A 16,920-nucleotide genomic window follows, 5' to 3' on the forward strand; every position below is an offset into this window, starting at 1 on the left:
TTCGCTCATGAGAAAAACTACTTCTAGGTTCTCATGAATGGGACATTATGGTACATAGTAAAAAACGTCCTCCACAATATGGTTAGTTATAGTCAATACAAAAGCAAGTTTCATACAGCTCTGCTTTTTGAAGTGTTTGTTAAATAAATAGTTTTTGTTAAATAGAATAAAACATCTATAAATCCAACCAAGAGCAAAGGAAATGTGGGCTAACATGCCCTTTCTTTGTCCTGTTGGATCTTGGCATAAAATTTAGATATAGGCAATAAATTGACAATGTACAGAGTAATTCCTTATGTCATGCTTACATGTTGAAACCAGGGACCTCTTCCCAAAAACAAAGAGCAGATTTGATTAAAGGCACCTTGGCCTCCTTAACACTAGTGGATGCACAAAATGATTTATGAAGGCTTATTATACTCAAGACTTTTCATTCAGAAATAATGTACTAACATCAGCAAAGTTAACTAGTCAATAGGACATGAAAATAAACATTGTAGGTATATACACAATTACCATTAAAATGATATTCTACCCAAACTAATATTGAAAGATATTACTGTGCTAAAACCATCTTACTGTGAAATGAAACTGGTAGACCAAAACAGGTCTGATCATCTACTCATACAAGTTTGGCAAACCTCAAAGTTCAAGCTTTACCTGGTGGCTCTATGAAGAAATCAGGGCACAGTGTGAATCATTATAAGCCCATTACACAGTAAATGAGTCAATTAATTTGGGATTTTTTTCTTTATTATTATTCTCTTCCTATCCATGGAATATATTCAGGGGCCAATACATATCTTTGAATGTTGCTTTTTAACACATTGTATCAGGGGAAAAAAGTCTAAATATTACCTTCTGTAGAAGCTGCATCAATCATTACTCTTTGCATGAGTACTGGTTCCAATCCAAAGTCGAAAACTATGGTTTGGCGAAAAGTTCCAAATATTTCTGTGTTAAATGCTATCCCGACTTTATACACGTAATGATCTAATCCATTTTGGGCCATCTTTCCTCCTATCCATTCTTGACAGTTTTCTGGGACTTCTTGTGATACCTGGGTAGTACTATCTCCGGCAGATATTGCAATGATACTAAAATGAGGACGATGAGCATCATAAAGCAATGCTACACGATACAGCATTCTTGCAGGCTACAAGGAAGTTAAAATAATTCATTGAGTACAAGGGGGTGAAAAATCCAATTGTAATTGGGCTCTTCAATGAAAATATTTCCATAAGGGACTTTTACTTCCCCAAGCTTCTAAGATACTATAGCCATTTAAGAAAAAAATCAGAATGGTTTTTTAAAAATCAGTTGTTAAAATTATTTATTTATGCTATATCGCTAGCCTCCCTTCTCTTCCTGTGACACGTTCATTTTTCATTGTGGCAAAAGCTATCACCTTATATAACCATCAACCTTCAAACTTTCCATACTCTTCGCCTACAAAAGTTTCATGTAGCCTCAAGTAGGAAGCCTTCATAAGAGGGCAGTTACCTCTGAAAGCACTGGATTGGGTTCAAGGCTGAAGCTAACTGTTCTTAGATTTTTCATCTCCAGATACAAAAAGTACAGCAGAAGAAATGCCACGAAAAAGACAAAAACTTTTCCACTGAGCATACTCACAGAAACTTTTTACTTTGCTTCAATCTTAAACTTTGACTACTATAATTTAAGACGGGAAGCACTGCAGAAAAATGCCCCATATTAAAAACCCATTATCACAGAATTTGTGACTTCATCATATCAAATATAAAAACAAGTTGTTATGGTTTAAAAATCTCAGAACTACTAGATTAAACAATTTTTAAGTAGTTAATTACAAGCCATGAACCCCATTCTATGTCCCAAGTTTAGAAGACAATATGTCAAAGATCTCATTACCAAATAAATAAATATGAAAGCACCCTAAATATCTACAAAGATCTCATCTAAAAGTATTTTTAAAATTGTACTTTTAACGATCAAAGTACAGAAATATAGTTTAGTACAATATAGAACCTATATATAATGTACTTAGATTAAAATATTTTCAATATTCTTTAACACAGAGATTCAAAGGTCAAAAAAAAGTTGAGAAAATTAAACACAACTTATATGCTTTAACTAGCACAAAATTCATACCTTACAGGTGAGAGCAAAGGTCCATGTCTGGTGGGATTTTTTGGTGCTGACAGTAACTGACAGGTCAGGATTGTGCTCTACCTTTACTCCTTCTATACATTCACTAAGCTGAAAACAGACAGCAATTTATGTTATGTTTTTATTGCTAAGGGCACGAACAAAATCTTTTAGCATGAAAAAATGTCAACAGTTAAGATGATGATGGAACTGTTTACAGAGCAAAGTATTTTATACCTTCATTTTCAGTAATTTTGATAAGAACAAAATATAGTAAAGCTAAAATGAGAGAAAAAAATTAACCACCACCACAAAAATGGCACTCAAAAACTGCCTGAATGAAGGTAATTAATACAGTACAGGCAAATCTCCAAACAAATGGCTTAGTTCTGCTCTTCATTTTAATAAATGGGTCTACTATAGCTACTAAAAACATCATTCTATCAGAATCAAGTTCTTTGCAAAGAAGATAAGGAAATAAACCAAAATAGAGCACATAATAAAGTCAAGACTCAAGTTCATTGTTTAAGACAAACAAAAAATAATGTAGCTTATTTTCCTCACCACTTTCTCAGGAGACAATGAATTCATCCACTTTTCTATCAAGGTTTCCATGTAACTGCCTGAGAGCTGTTTATTCTCATTTTGCTGTTTCAATTTTATCAGCCGTGAAGCGTATCTTTTCTGCCATTCTGCTAGTTCTTCCTGGGAATGTGCTGAAGTACACTGGGCACCATACCTACAGATTCCTTGCTCTAAAAATCTAAGTAGAATAGGAAAGACTGTTTTATCATATACTTTGTTGAACCATTTAAAAATAAACTCCCAGCATTTGCCCTCCGATTCTTCAGTAAGAAAAACAAAACTTCATGTGCTGAAAGGCCACGTTTATCGTACTGTCTTGTACAAAGGAGGGAGAAGAGGTTTAGAGAACATTTACAACAGTTAATCAAAACATCAACTCCCCATATTATTCACTGACTTTCTCTGGAATTAGGGGATCCTAAGGCATAGGTATTCATGTCGGCCCTCCAAAAGAGGCACTGAAAAGTAGCTTCCTTGGTCATATAAGGACTCTTACTAGACAATTCCTCTTAGCGTAACTGGGTTTTGTTTTTTTTTTGTTTGTTTGTTTGGTTTTTTTTTTGAGACAGAATCTCGCTCCATTGCCCAGGCTGGAGTGCAGTGGCGTAATCTCGACTCACTGCAACTTCTGCCTCCGGGGTTCAAGCAATTCTCTGCCTCAGCCTCCCAGGTAGCTGGGATTACAGGCGCCCACCACCACACCCAGCTAGTTTTTGTATTTTTAGTAGAGACGGGGTTTCATCATCTTCGCCAGGCTGGTCTTGAACTCCTGACTTCGTGATCCACCCGCCTCGGCCTCCCAAAGTGCTGGGATTATAGGCATGAGCCACCACGCTCAGCCAGAGTAGGATTTTTTTAAAGCAACACTGACATCAAGTGGATTTGCTGCTCACACACAGGTATACCCTACTTCCCAAAATGATAAGGACCTTAAAAAAATGTTCTATATATGGGAATTTCATTCTGAAAAAACAGTTAGCATATGACTAATTACCATTTTAAGGCTGTTACTTTTCACCTTTAAACATAGTGATTTTACGCTTTTCTACATTACTATTACCTATATTTCACTGAAAATATATTAACTTGCTTGAAGCTTTAAATAAATTTAGAATAAAAGTTTTATATTACAGAGTCACAAATTTATTCAACAGTCATGTTAAATTCAAGGGAATAAATTATAGATGTTCATTTTAAAGGCTACAGAGTCAATGACTTCTCAACGTTTACAACTTGGAAAATTCAACTGACGATTCGGTGATCAAAAACAAATAAAAATAAAATACTCTGATAATTTTTTTTTTTTTTTGAGATAGAGTCTTGCTCTGTTGCCCAGGCTGGAGTGCAGTGGCACAATCTCGGCTCACTGCAGCCTCTGCCTCCCAGGTTCAAGGGATGCTCCTGCCTCAGCCTTCAGAGTAGCTGGGATTACAGGTGCCCGCCACCACAATGCCTGGCTAGTTTTTGTATTTTTAGTAGAGATGGGGTTGCACCATGGGCCAGGCTGGTCTCAAACTCCTGACCTCAAGTGATCCACCTGCCTTGGCCTCCTGAAGAGCTGGGATTACAGGCATGAGTCACCATGCCTGGCCCTGATCATTAACTTTTTAAAAAAGTTTTAAATACCCTGCAAAATTATAGGCAAAGCCAGTTTCTAAATAAAAATAATAAAAACATTGATAAAAGACCTTCTGAGAAAAAATGAAAATTAAACTAGAAATATAATTAAATGGCCGGGCGCGGTGGCTCACGCCTATAATCCCAGCAATTTGGGAGGCCAAGGAGGGCGGATCACCTGAGGTCGGGAGTTCAAGACCAGCCTGACCAACATGGAGAAACCCTGTCTCTAGTAAAAATACAAAATTAGCCGGGGTGGTGGTGCATGCCTATAATCCCAGCTACTTGGGAGGCTGAGGCAGGAGAATCGCTTGAACCCGGGAGGCAGAGGTTGCAGTGAGCCGAGATCATGCCATTGCATTCCAGCCTGGGCAACAACAGCACACTCTGTCTCAAAAATAAAAATAATACATAATTAAATGTAAATATAATATAAAACTATAAATAGCAAAAAAGAGATGTTATATTACAGACCGTTTTTCAACTGGAAAAAATACGGATAGTAAGAAATAAGAAATGAACGATAGCACAATATAAATTTTCAAATGGTTCACCGTATTTGAAAAAATGAGTATATTTAAAACTTTTCCTGATGGTACAACAAAGTACTTGAACTTAAAATTATACTATTTATTAAATTCTCTTACGCTTCTGAAGACACATTTAAAATCATTTTATGTTTCTTTTCAATATGTCTTAATGGGCCAAATCTTTGTCTTTCTATTGCTTGGCTTTAAATTATTTCCCTAAAAAGTGAAAGAGTTATATTCTTATCTGTACTTCAAATCTTCTCATATTTCCTTTTCGTAGGATTGTGTTCTGTCTATTCTACAACATAACACCACTAGGATTTTCAATACTTACACATTAGTTTCCTGACTATTCAATAATCAAAACCATGTAGCAAATTTCCTTCACTATCAAAAGCAATCTAAAGAGGTGGTGAAAATTTATATCTAAAAATCCCACTAGTTACAAGTTCTTACAAAAAGAACCGAAGAGTTTACCATTTTAACTGTAACTTTAATCATTCCTTCCACATTAATAAATAATTATTAAATTTTGAAAGGTTAGCCCTTCAATATGAATTATTCATAAATTCTACATAAGAATTACATGAAGATGATATTTTTCAGATAGGTTAAAACAATTTAACATTTCTTTATCTATTTTATGCTCTACTTTTTACATAAAGTATTGCAAGTTCAATCACCACAACCTAAGTAAATTTCACATTAACAAATGGCCATGGCCAGGTGTGGTGGCTCACATCTGTAATCCCAGCATTTTGGGAGGCCAAGGCAGGAGGATCGCTTGAGCTCAGGAGTTCAAAACCAGCCTGAGCAACATGGTGAAACCCCATCTCTACAAAAAAAATACAAAAATCAGCCAGGCTTGGTGGCACACGCCTGTAGTCCCAGCTACTCGGGAGGCTGAGGTGAGAGGATCATTTGAGCCTGGGAGGCAGAGATTGTGGTGAGCTGTGCTCGAGCCACTGCACTCCCAACTGGGCAACAAAGTGAGACTCTGTCTCAAAAAAAAAAAAAAAAAAAGAAAAACAAAAGGACAGAAATTAAGTTCAGCCATAATAAAACAACTGGTATTATAAAAGACCACTGAGGCCGGGCACAGTGGCTCACGCCTGTAATCTCAGCACTTTGGGAGGCCAAAGCGGGCAGATCACAAAATCAGGAGTTCAAGACCAGCCTGGCCAACATAGTGAAACCCTGCCTCTACTAAACATACAAAAAATTAGCCAGTGTGGTGGCACATGCCTGTAATCCCAGCTACTCAGGAGGCTGAGGCAGGAGAATCGCTTAAACCCGGGAGGCAGGGGTTGCCGTGAGCCGAGATTGTGCCACTGCATTCCAGCCTGGGCAATAGGGCGAGACTCCATCTCAAAAAAAATAAATAGATAAAAGATAAAAGACTACTGAACAGTCTTAACAACCTGCATTTAGATCATTGTTGTTTAGAATTAAAGGAAGACGACTCATCAATATGGTTTTGACTTCTATTACTTAATGATAATGACCTTTATGGCTTCTGTTTCAAATTGAAAATAAACCATTTTACTCCATTAGATAAGGAAAATTATCTGTCCTTTCAACAAGACATGTCATTGTTTAAAAAAAAAAAAAAAATTCACATTACCTTTTACACAAAGTATATTCCTCGCTGCTTGTGATTCCCCTAGGTGGTGGGCGGAAATGCCAACCATTACAAGACCCTAGGGAGTAATTAGGATATAGTCTTATCATTTGAGGCTAGCCAGTAATTCCGATATTTTAATGTGTAAGAAATACTACAATCCCTCCACATACATCATCCCATATGATGTAAAAAGAACATGACATACCTGCCTCTACCAAAAAAGTAATCTACCAATCAACTACATAAAACACAGGAATCACCGAAGAGGCAGTTTCCCAGCAGTTAGTTAAAATCAAGCTGGTGACTCTGACTCTGTCCTAGCAACTGGTGGACAGGTTTCCAGTGCAATCTCTTCCCTAACAACACAAGGCGGGTGGCTGGCATACTTGTCATTTCTTAGGCATGGGATGTTTGTCTATCAGGAATTCCTTCAGGAATGAAAAAAATCATGGTATCCTGGAAGGAAAGCTTACATAACAAATTCCACTACTGCATAGTGAGAAGTTCCACGTTATCACATTATCATCCATGTTCCTTAGGATTTGTCTGACACATGTCACTGTAGAATATAATCCTTTTTTATAATGGAAATAAAGTTCAAAAAGTTGAATTCTGAGATAGGAGCTAAAAACGCAGTATTTACTTACTTGTGAATACAGTGAGCTTTGATTTGTTTGGATAAGAGTTTCCAAATAAACCAGGGAAAATAAGGATAATGAGAAAAAAGGGCTAGAGCTTTATAGAGATTGAGCAGCAACAAGTTTCAAGGAACTTATAGCCATTTTCTACTCCCTCACAAGTCACTATGCCCCCCAGAAAAGGAAAAGAAAGATATTCAGCCAGGTTGAGTTTAAAGCTGTGCTTCATCTCTTACTAGCTGTGTGACTTTGGGGCAATTCATAAACCTTAATGTCAGTTTCATCACCTGTCAAAAAGATGAAGAAGGACTCTAAGAAGTCAGTACATGTTTTGTGAAAGCCACTGCCCATAGTACACAGCATTCAGCAGGCACTCAATGAATGTTCATCTTTTCCCTCTCCTCTGGTGAGAGGAGAGGAGAGATCACAGAGTTTCATTAGGGCAGGAACAACTCAGCTTACAGATCGAAACTTCCAAAAAGTAATAACTGTATTAGCTTAGGACAGAGAGAGAAGAAAAGTCTTCCCTCTATAGCTTGTTAAGAATGATGTTTAAATTTAGTCCTACATGGAGGCAAGAAAATAAACTAGATGACCTCTGAAGTTACCTCCTACCTCCATTATTCTATGAAAAGGTGCCAGGGAGAAAACTGCTTTCATCTACACCTACTTCTTAAAATTAAAATCTTATATTCTCTCCTACATCTCCACTTATATGTACTGTAACTCAGTAAATTTTCTCCCAATAATTAATAAAAGCAAAGCCCTTATTCACAGCTACCAGAAGTTACACAGCATTTGGCACTTACCCTCATCTAAGTCTTCCACGTGATATCCAGAGAGGGCGTTACTAGTTGCTGTCTGCAATTTTCCAAATGAAAGAATTTTTTAAATAAGAATAACGTTGATGCTGAACTAAACTTGAACATTTTCAACATTAAAACAAAGGTGAAGTTGGAATACTCAAATTTTTAATAACACTAATATGTTGCCAATGATTTTTGTCTTTTTCTATGTTAAACTATAATTAAATATGGAAAACATGTATTTGTGAGGCTCTCATTAAGGAAGCTGATATAGAGACCTGCTACATAGAAATTAGCTGGCAGCAGAAGAGAAGTCCAAGTCCCCAGTCCTGAACCTCACAGGGTAGCACCTTCCATCCATTTATTCACTTTACTCTCCTTTTCATAACACCTAGAAAATGTCTGATTACAGAGGTTCCTTTTCCCTTTTTTTTTTTTTTTTTTTGAGACAAAGTCTTGCTCTTTCACCAGGCTGGAGTGAAGTGGCGCAATCTCAGCTCACTGCAACCTCCGCCCCCCAGGTTCAAGCGATTCTCCTGCCTCAACCTCCTGAGTAGCTGGGATTACAGATGCCCACCACCATGCCTGACTAATTTTTGTATTTTTAGTAGAGACGGGGTTTCACCATGTTGGCCAGGCTGGTCTCCAACTCCTGACCTCAGGTGATCCGCCCGCCTCGGCCTCCTAAAGTGCTAGAATTATAGGCGTGAGTCACCACGCCCGGCTAGAGGTTCCTTTTTCTTGTAGCTAATGGCATGCTACCACTTTGGAGCCTGGGAGCACTTCCTGCTAGGTACCCCACTCACTCGGAGACAAGCCCTTCTCCCACAGAGGAGTCCAAGGCTAGGGATCCATTCGCTCTAACATCCTCAGATAAATCGCCAATCTGCGCATTTGGCTCTAACTTTACCCTAAGCTCTACATCTCCAATTTCAACAAAGCGCCAACCATAGCACTTTTTCTAAACTATTCTGTAGTATTTTACATGCTGGATCATTATCAGCTATACACAGATCTGCTGTCAGCAGTCTGTAACTGCCTTTCTATATTCTTGCACCTCTCAAAGTATCTGGCACATAATAATGGGTGCTCAGTAAATGTTGGATGAGTGGGTGGGTGGATAAACAGATAGATGGTTGGTAGTTGCATGGATGGATGGATGGATGGGTGCATGGGTGGATGGATGGGTGCATGGGTGGGTGGATGGATAAATGGATGACTTACCTAAGCACTTTAAATGCAATGGGCCTAAAGCAAAATTCATCAACTTTATCCCAAAGTTGATCCTTCTTCAGTGTTCCTTATCACAAGTTAATAGATTCTTCTTACCCAAAGAGAGCCAAGCTAAAATTTTTAAAATCTTGAACTCCTCCCTCTTCTATTCTGCTCTGCATATTCTCCAAATCTTGTCCAAACAGGTCTAGAATGTCTCTCATCTCTCTTACATTCTCTCCTCCCACTGCCACTGTCCTAGGTAAAGCCCTCATTACCGCTTGTCTCATTTATCCCTGAACCAACTGACAGCTTGCCAATCTTGCCTTATATCAAGTCACCTGTGGGTCTTTACTAAGTGATATGGTTTGGCTGTGTCCCCACCCAAATCTCATCTTGAATTGTAGCTCCCATAATTCCCTTGTGTTGTGGGAGGGACCCAGTGGGAGATAACTGAATCATGGGGGCAATTTCCCCCATATCGTTCTTGTGGTAGTGAGTAAGTCTGATAACATCTAATGGTTTTATAAGGGGAAATCCCTTTCACTTGGCTGTCATTCTTCTCTTGTCTGCCGCCATGTGAGATGTGCCTTTCACCTTCCACTATGATTGTAAGCCCTCCCCAGCCACATGGAACTGAGTCCGTTAAACCTCCTTCTTTTGTAAATTGCCCAGTCTCAAGTATGTCTTTATTGGCAGCATGAAAACAGACTAATATACTTAGCTATCCCTATCCTTTAAACTCAGTTCCCACACTTCTGCCCCCCTGATTTCCCTGCAGAGTTTTCCCCTTTCCCTGCGGGTATTTTGTGATAGCACTTACTGACCACAGGCTGCCCTGTGTGCACATTAGCTATGTGCATCTCTGACTGACCTGTCAGATTGCTTTTCATGGACATCTCAGCTTTCCAGAGCCTTGAACAGCACAGGTGCTCAGTAAATGTTAAACTGAATCAGAAGGAGTAAACAGTATCCCAAGATGAAATCTGGAATATCTTGTACCATAGAAAGAATGTCATGAATGCTAACAGGTCATAACTGAAACAATACTATCCCTATAATTTATATGTGGTTGATTAAATTGTACTTTTTAGGTTGGGCTTGAACTAAACTCTGTAATACTGTTTCCACAAGAAAATGCCTTCTGATTATCAGTAAAGCGCTTACTAAGGAGTTTTTAAAAGGCAACCCATTCTTTTTGTAAAATGAAGGGCTGAATATAAGAATACACAGATTAACAAATCAGGAGTAATTATTCATATTATTAGCATTCTATGCTGCACAAAAAAAGCCATTAAAAGATCTCTTTAAATTCTCCAAGCAAGGTCTATGTGCCACTGCCACAAACTAGCCCTTCAAATGATTCTATTTACATAACATATATAAATAGATAAGCTAAAAATTAACTGCAAGTAGGAAAATTTTAAAGTATCTCCTTTTTAAAGCCTATCAAAATAAACTTATCAAATGTGCAAGAAAAATAATGGGAATAAAAATGTTTGATAAACATTATTAAATGTTTTGGTCATAAAATAAAGCCTAAAACACTTATAAATGTTGGAGAGAACACCACACAGTGCATTTCAGCAGTCAGCGACTGCAAGAATCAGTGACGACTTGCATGGGCCTGTGCTGACACTGAGCTCTAGGTCTCACGGGGATCTGGGGAGCAGCACATGCTCAGCAGAGAACTGCTAAAGTAAGGCACTCAGCCTGGCTAAGTATTTAGCAGTCCTGGCTTTTAGGTTCCAAAGTGTTGTGTTTGTTTTTTTAAACACTCTTTCTATGCACTCATACTCCAAAACAAAAAGGCAACGGTTTATCATCATTAGTCTTTACCGACACCTTCAGGAAAAACGGCCAAAGATTACACTGCTAGAAGTATAAATTCAGAATCAAATCTATTAATCAGATATTTTAAATGTTACTAAAGAATATTTATTAAAGAATACTTGTTTTTGTTTTCATAAATCAGTCTTGAGTTCCAGGTCTTTATTCTCATCCATTAGCATTTACAAGTTAAATACCAGCTTAGCCCAATCTTTAAATAACAAATTGTTGCCATTTTTAAATGTGTCATGTGCAATAATAAAAATAAGGGTAGCATTGTTTGTTAGCTTTTCCTAAACGGTTATCTTTTAATAATATCAATTCATTAACCAAAAAGACTACTACTCTAGTTAGACAGAAAAAAAATTACAAAAACTTAAGTCACTTCTTCCAAAAGTATAGTCACAAAATAAGAGTCAAGTGATATTTGTGGCCTTACATGCAACAGGATTATAAACATTAAAAATAAAATAAATTGCATGTGATTATCAGATGTAAAGCTGGTAATTCAATCAAGGCAATAAAAGAACAAAGCCAAAAATCTTAATAAAATGACAGGTCATTTTATGCTCTCATTTTAAAAGTCTAAAACATCTACAACTGCCTTCTGTTACTTCTTAGATATTAAAACGGCTACATATACACTATTAGGTTGATGCAAAAGTAATTGCTGTTTTGCCATTACTTTTTTTTTTTTTTTTTTTTTGAGACACAGTCTCACTCTGTCACCCAGGCTGGCATACAATGGTACAATCTCGGCTCACTGCAACTTCCGCCTCCTGGGTTCAAGCCATTCTCCTGTCTCAGCCTCCCGAGTAGCTGGGATTACAGGTGCCTGACACTATGCCTGACTAATTTTTGTATTTTTAGTAGAGACAGGGTTTCAACATATTGGTCAGGCTGGTCTCAAACTCCTGACCTCAGGTGATCCGCCCGCCTTGGCCTCCCAAAGTGCTGGGATTATAGGCGTGAACCACCGCACCGGGCCTGTTTTGCCATTACTTTCAAAACTCCAATTACTTTTGTACCAACCTAATACCTATATATACATATGGCTTTGAAGTTAGTGAGAGCTTACTGATTCTCAGTTGATTCAGAATCAGGCAACATAAGACAAAGAAAATGAAATTTAGAAGAAAAAGCCTAATAGTAGCAAAACAGTTATTTTTTCCAGCTTGTATAATCCATGGTAACCACCTTCTTTGCTGTTTTTTGGTATGAACTGGGATACATTACTACATTTGGAATGGAAAGGAACCCACAGGAGGTCAAAGCTGACACCAGGGTCTCTGCACATCCCCTCTGTCTGTCTGAAGCGCCCTCCATCTCACTCTCCGTGAGACAAGCACCTTCTCAACTCTCAGCTCTTGGTTTAACTGGCTCAGTCCCTGGCCACCAAATCCAGTGATTTTTCCAGCAGAAGAGTTCATTCTTTTCCCTCATACCACCTACCTGTGAATTACACTTACAGTTGTTTAATTTATTTATTTGTTGTCTATCTCCTTCCTAAAACTTTAACCTCCAAGAGGACAAGAACCATGTTCAGTGCTGTATCCCCAGCAACAAGCATAGTACCTAGCACATAGGAAGTGCTCAATTCTTGAATAAATAAACCAATTAATCACCGTACGTGGGCTTTTATGACAAAAGCTGACAAAATCGCTATTTTTTAAATAGGACATCTAAAAATAAAAATACTTTTATATGCCTATATGAAGAAGAGAAATTTGAGACTTAGAAACCTCACGGCCTTTTACATGCCACTGTTGTCCCTGACCTTCCATGTGTCCTCCAAGTCCTTCACTGGAGTACTTTTTTGTTCACTATTTATCCTCATACACATTATTTCCATCTCCTAAACACATTCCTTAAAGACAGTCCTTAAGTCACAGACTTCCATCAGGTGCTTTAAAAAAGACAAAAAGAAGGCCTGGTGTGGTAGCTCATGCCTGTAATCCCAGCACTTTGGGAGGCAGAGGCAGACAGATCACCTGAGCCCAGGAGATCGGCCTGGGCAACATGGCAAAACTCCATCTCTACCAAAAATTAAAAATAAAAAAATTAGCCAGATGGTGGAGTGCGCCTGTAGTTCCAGCTACTCAGGAGGCTGAGGTGGGAGGATCACCTGAGCCGAGGGAGGTCGAGGTTGCAGTGAGCTGTGATCACGCCACTGCACTCCAACCTGGGTAACAGAGCGAGACCCCATCTCAAATAAATAAATAATAAATAATAATAAAAAAAGGCTTGAGGATATCTCATTTTTAATGATAGCGTTTCATTTTCTAGTAGCCAGAAGTAGTTAAAAACTAAAATTTCCCAATCATCTTCCCATGTGTTGTCCAGAGACAGCTAGTAAGATACCAGTTCTGTCCACTAGGGACAGAAGAGAAGCCCTGGCACACAGAGAAGACATGTGGAGAAGCAGCGTTCCCAGGATGGGACTGTGGGTTACGGGGGTTACGAGGGAAGGCTGGCAGTCCCACTGCGCCACCTTCACAGCCTTGCCTTCTGGCTGATGCCGCAATGGTTTTCCAAATTTTAATACATAATGCTTACTAGACAGATTGAGTCAAACTCTTCCAAACAGATCCACTGAAATGGCCTTACCTCTGTTTCTGAGAGAAGTGTTTTTAGTCTTGTCAAATCCTTTGTTACCATCCCATTCTGAAAGGGTGAATAAAAAGCAGAAAAACCAATTAGTATATTAGTTCTTTACTATGGCAACTTAGCTTAATTCCTCTGTTGTTTCTGAAGTTTATTTGTAAAAAACAATGTTATCCTCATCCCTCATCACTACTACCATTAACGATGATAATAAAGCAACACATCTATGAGGAAAGTTTAAAAGGTTAACAGGAAAAACTATACAGAATGCCTTTTCTGGTAAGTAAAACCACTGTATTCACCTTACATTAATTAAAATTAATTCAAGAAAATATTAACAACAGGTACCACCACAGAACAAGATAGCATAAATGAAAAGGAAAACAACCTATAGCTGTTTTTAACCTTTTTCCTAAGATTAATAAGTTTGTATGTACAAAATGGTGAACCCAGCCATGATTCAGGAAGATTCATATAAGCTGATCACGCCACTTTAAAAATGGCTCTTTAATAAAAGGAAAATACTCACTCTTCTGAAATCTAAATTTCATTTGAGATTTAAAAGCAAATTACTCTTTACTAGTTTTAAATTTAAAAACAACAGGTAAAACTAATATACTTAACTTATACAGAAAAGCCCTTTAATGATAATCTTAATAACAAAGAAGAGATATACTCTTTTGTCATCTACTTAGAACTAAATAGGTATATAATTTTTCCATGCTAATATATTTTAGCTTTTAAGTTCATTTATGAATCTGGTGAGATCAAAAGACACTGCTAAACTTAAACATAACTAAACAATTCACTGCACAATAACTCCTTAGAAAATAACTATCCCGAGATGGGCCAATACATTGCACTCAACAATACACCAAGTACTTTCCTAACTTCTTTTTTTTTAACCAAACATATTTATTTAATAGTTGAAGTAAAAGCACAAATCTGCCCCATAATTTTATCATCTATATCAATTCAGAAGAATAGGTAAGATACAGGGAATTCACACAGCAGAGCAAAGTATACATATACTTTCTTGCTTTCACTGTTTTTCATTATGATTCTTGAAAATTATCAACAAATTTCTTAAGTTACGAATTGGTTAAAAAAAAAGGTTATAACTCTTTTCTTCCACTTTCTATAGATTATCAATTCCAAAGTTTCAAAAAGTAGCCTTTCAACTATCTCGACCAAAAAAAGCCAAAAAATTAAATATAGTGCTGAGCACAGTGGCACATGCCTATTGCCCTAGCTACTGAGGAGATTGAAACAGGATCACTTGAGCCCAAGAGTTCAAAGCTGTAGCGCACTATGATCGCCCCTTGTGAATAGCCACTGCACTCCAGCCTCAGCAATACAGCAAGACTCCGTAACTTAAAAAAATCAAATGCTATATTTACAAAATTGATTGTAAAGTCTGAATAGAGTTAGCTAGTTCCATCAGAGTGGTTATGGATATTACTTACACACATATGAACAGAAAAAGAAGCACTTATTACTTAGTTTAGATAGATTTAAACATTTGATGAAATAAATTATTGAATTTAAGAACCCTATGAGATCATATGTCCACATCAGCATTTTTAAACTCAGGCTCTGTTAAATCATATCTTCAAAGAAAATCACTTAGTTAACCTAAATTATTTTAAAGTATCTACAATTCTTATACATAATCACAAACTACAAGAATTATTAAACATCAGTTTGGTCTCGAAAAAAAGAGCAGGGGCTCACACCTATAATCCCAGCACTTTGGGAGGCCAAGGAGGGAGGATTTTTTGAGCCCAGGAGTTCAAGACCAGCCTGGGCAACATGATGAGACCTCGTCTCTACAAAAAATCAAAAATTAGCAGGGATGGTAGTGCGCATCTGTAGTCCCAGCTACTCAGGAGGCTGAGGCAGGAGGATCGCTTGAGCCCAGGAGGTTGAAGCTGTAGTGTGCAGTGATCACACCACTTTACTCAACCTAGACAACAGACTGAGACCTTGTCTCAAAAAAAAAACAAAAAACAAAAAACAAAAAAAAAAAGAAAAGAAATAAAAGAAAAACGGGTACTATATCTCAGGATACTCATGAATTTTGCTTTCTAATAGGAAGAACTAAGAGAAAAAAAGATACACTTTTTTTCCCACAATATACCTAAGGAATCAAATAAAAATTTGTTTTCAGGCATACAAAATTAGAGCTTATCAACATACCAGGGACTCTCCTGTCAGTGACTTGGCAAGAATGGTGGATACAGGTTGGAGCTTCCCTTTCAGCTGCATGCAACAAAGCACTGCCCGAAAGGCATCCTCTCCTTTGGCCACTCCTTCTCCCAGCACTGCCATGAAGGAACAACCATCATTAACCATATGACATTTAATGCACATTTTTCTTGATTATAGTATTAACACACTATCACAAGCATGGCTTTTTATATGCTAAAAGAATAACTTCAAATACTCTAGAGGGAAGCGGTGGTGGTTCTGTTCTGTCCAAAACAGGCATATAAGAACAAGAAAAAACATGTGGCAATAAACATACCAAACTTACAACCAGTTGAGATCAAAATCACAGGAAGAATCAATCCTTAAGCTCTCGAGGGAAAAATACTGTTCAACCTACGAATTCTGGGTAAATGAGGGCTTTTAAATTGCAGACTTAGCTGAATAAAGTTCTCATGTTTTTTACAGTGACATAAGACTGGGTGCCATTAAAATAAGTAAGAATAGAAACTATAAATCTCAACTAGATATTCCTAAGCAATTAAGAATTAGTCTTTATCAAATCCAACAAGATTTACTAAGAATCCAATTGCCCAGTGGCCACAGAAAATGCTGCCCAAATTGTTTGCAAGGGTTTGCAGATTTAATCTAATACAATCATGAGGATCATGTTTCTAACAAAACAGAATATACTCATTTTTATGCCATGTCATTTGAAATGACTTCTCACAGCAACTGCTAATGGTTCAATTAGTAGAGCAATCTGTATCCTTCTCTGCATTGCTAAGTCCAAGGTTCTATTATTAGTTTGTACATACTTTAGCTTCCTTTGCAAGAAAACAATTTGCTAAAAGAAAATATTTTAGAAATTATTTTTAAAATTATTTCCAAGGAAATGTTTTTTAGTATAATATACCATATATATAAAGTCCACTGGATCTGTTCATATTTTTGTTGTTATGAATATATCTTCTCATATTGTTTGATTACACAAACATTATAAAACTAATAAAATTCTACATAAAAGTTCATCATAATCTCACCACTCAACAAAGTTTTCACTTACTCATTTTCTCCTCCAATTCTGATCAATATTCACATAATTTTTACAATGATTGTAACTGATGCCAACATGACAG

The 16,920-nt window shown here is 37.3% G+C and overlaps 1 protein-coding gene across 3 annotated transcripts in view; it reads right to left on the bottom strand.

Moving 5' to 3' along the window:
* The window catches only part of HELZ (helicase with zinc finger), a 176,704-nt gene that overhangs the window by 118,730 nt on the left and 41,054 nt on the right, over positions 1-16,920 (bottom strand). For all 3 annotated transcript variants that reach the window (XM_032179047.2, XM_032179045.1, XM_032179046.2), the window contains 7 exons: positions 15,773-15,897; positions 13,577-13,633; positions 7,931-7,982; positions 6,484-6,559; positions 2,692-2,890; positions 2,131-2,238; positions 859-1,156 (listed from right to left, as the gene is read on the bottom strand). In XM_032179047.2, the coding sequence (XP_032034938.1) occupies positions 859-1,156; positions 2,131-2,238; positions 2,692-2,890; positions 6,484-6,559; positions 7,931-7,982; positions 13,577-13,633; positions 15,773-15,897 (915 nt within the window). The remainder of the gene's footprint in view (positions 1-858; positions 1,157-2,130; positions 2,239-2,691; positions 2,891-6,483; positions 6,560-7,930; positions 7,983-13,576; positions 13,634-15,772; positions 15,898-16,920) is intronic.

Source organism: Hylobates moloch, unplaced genomic scaffold (genome assembly GCF_009828535.3).
Source record: "Hylobates moloch isolate HMO894 unplaced genomic scaffold, HMol_V3 SCAFFOLD_15, whole genome shotgun sequence".
Classification (NCBI taxonomy): domain Eukaryota; kingdom Metazoa; phylum Chordata; class Mammalia; order Primates; family Hylobatidae; genus Hylobates; species Hylobates moloch.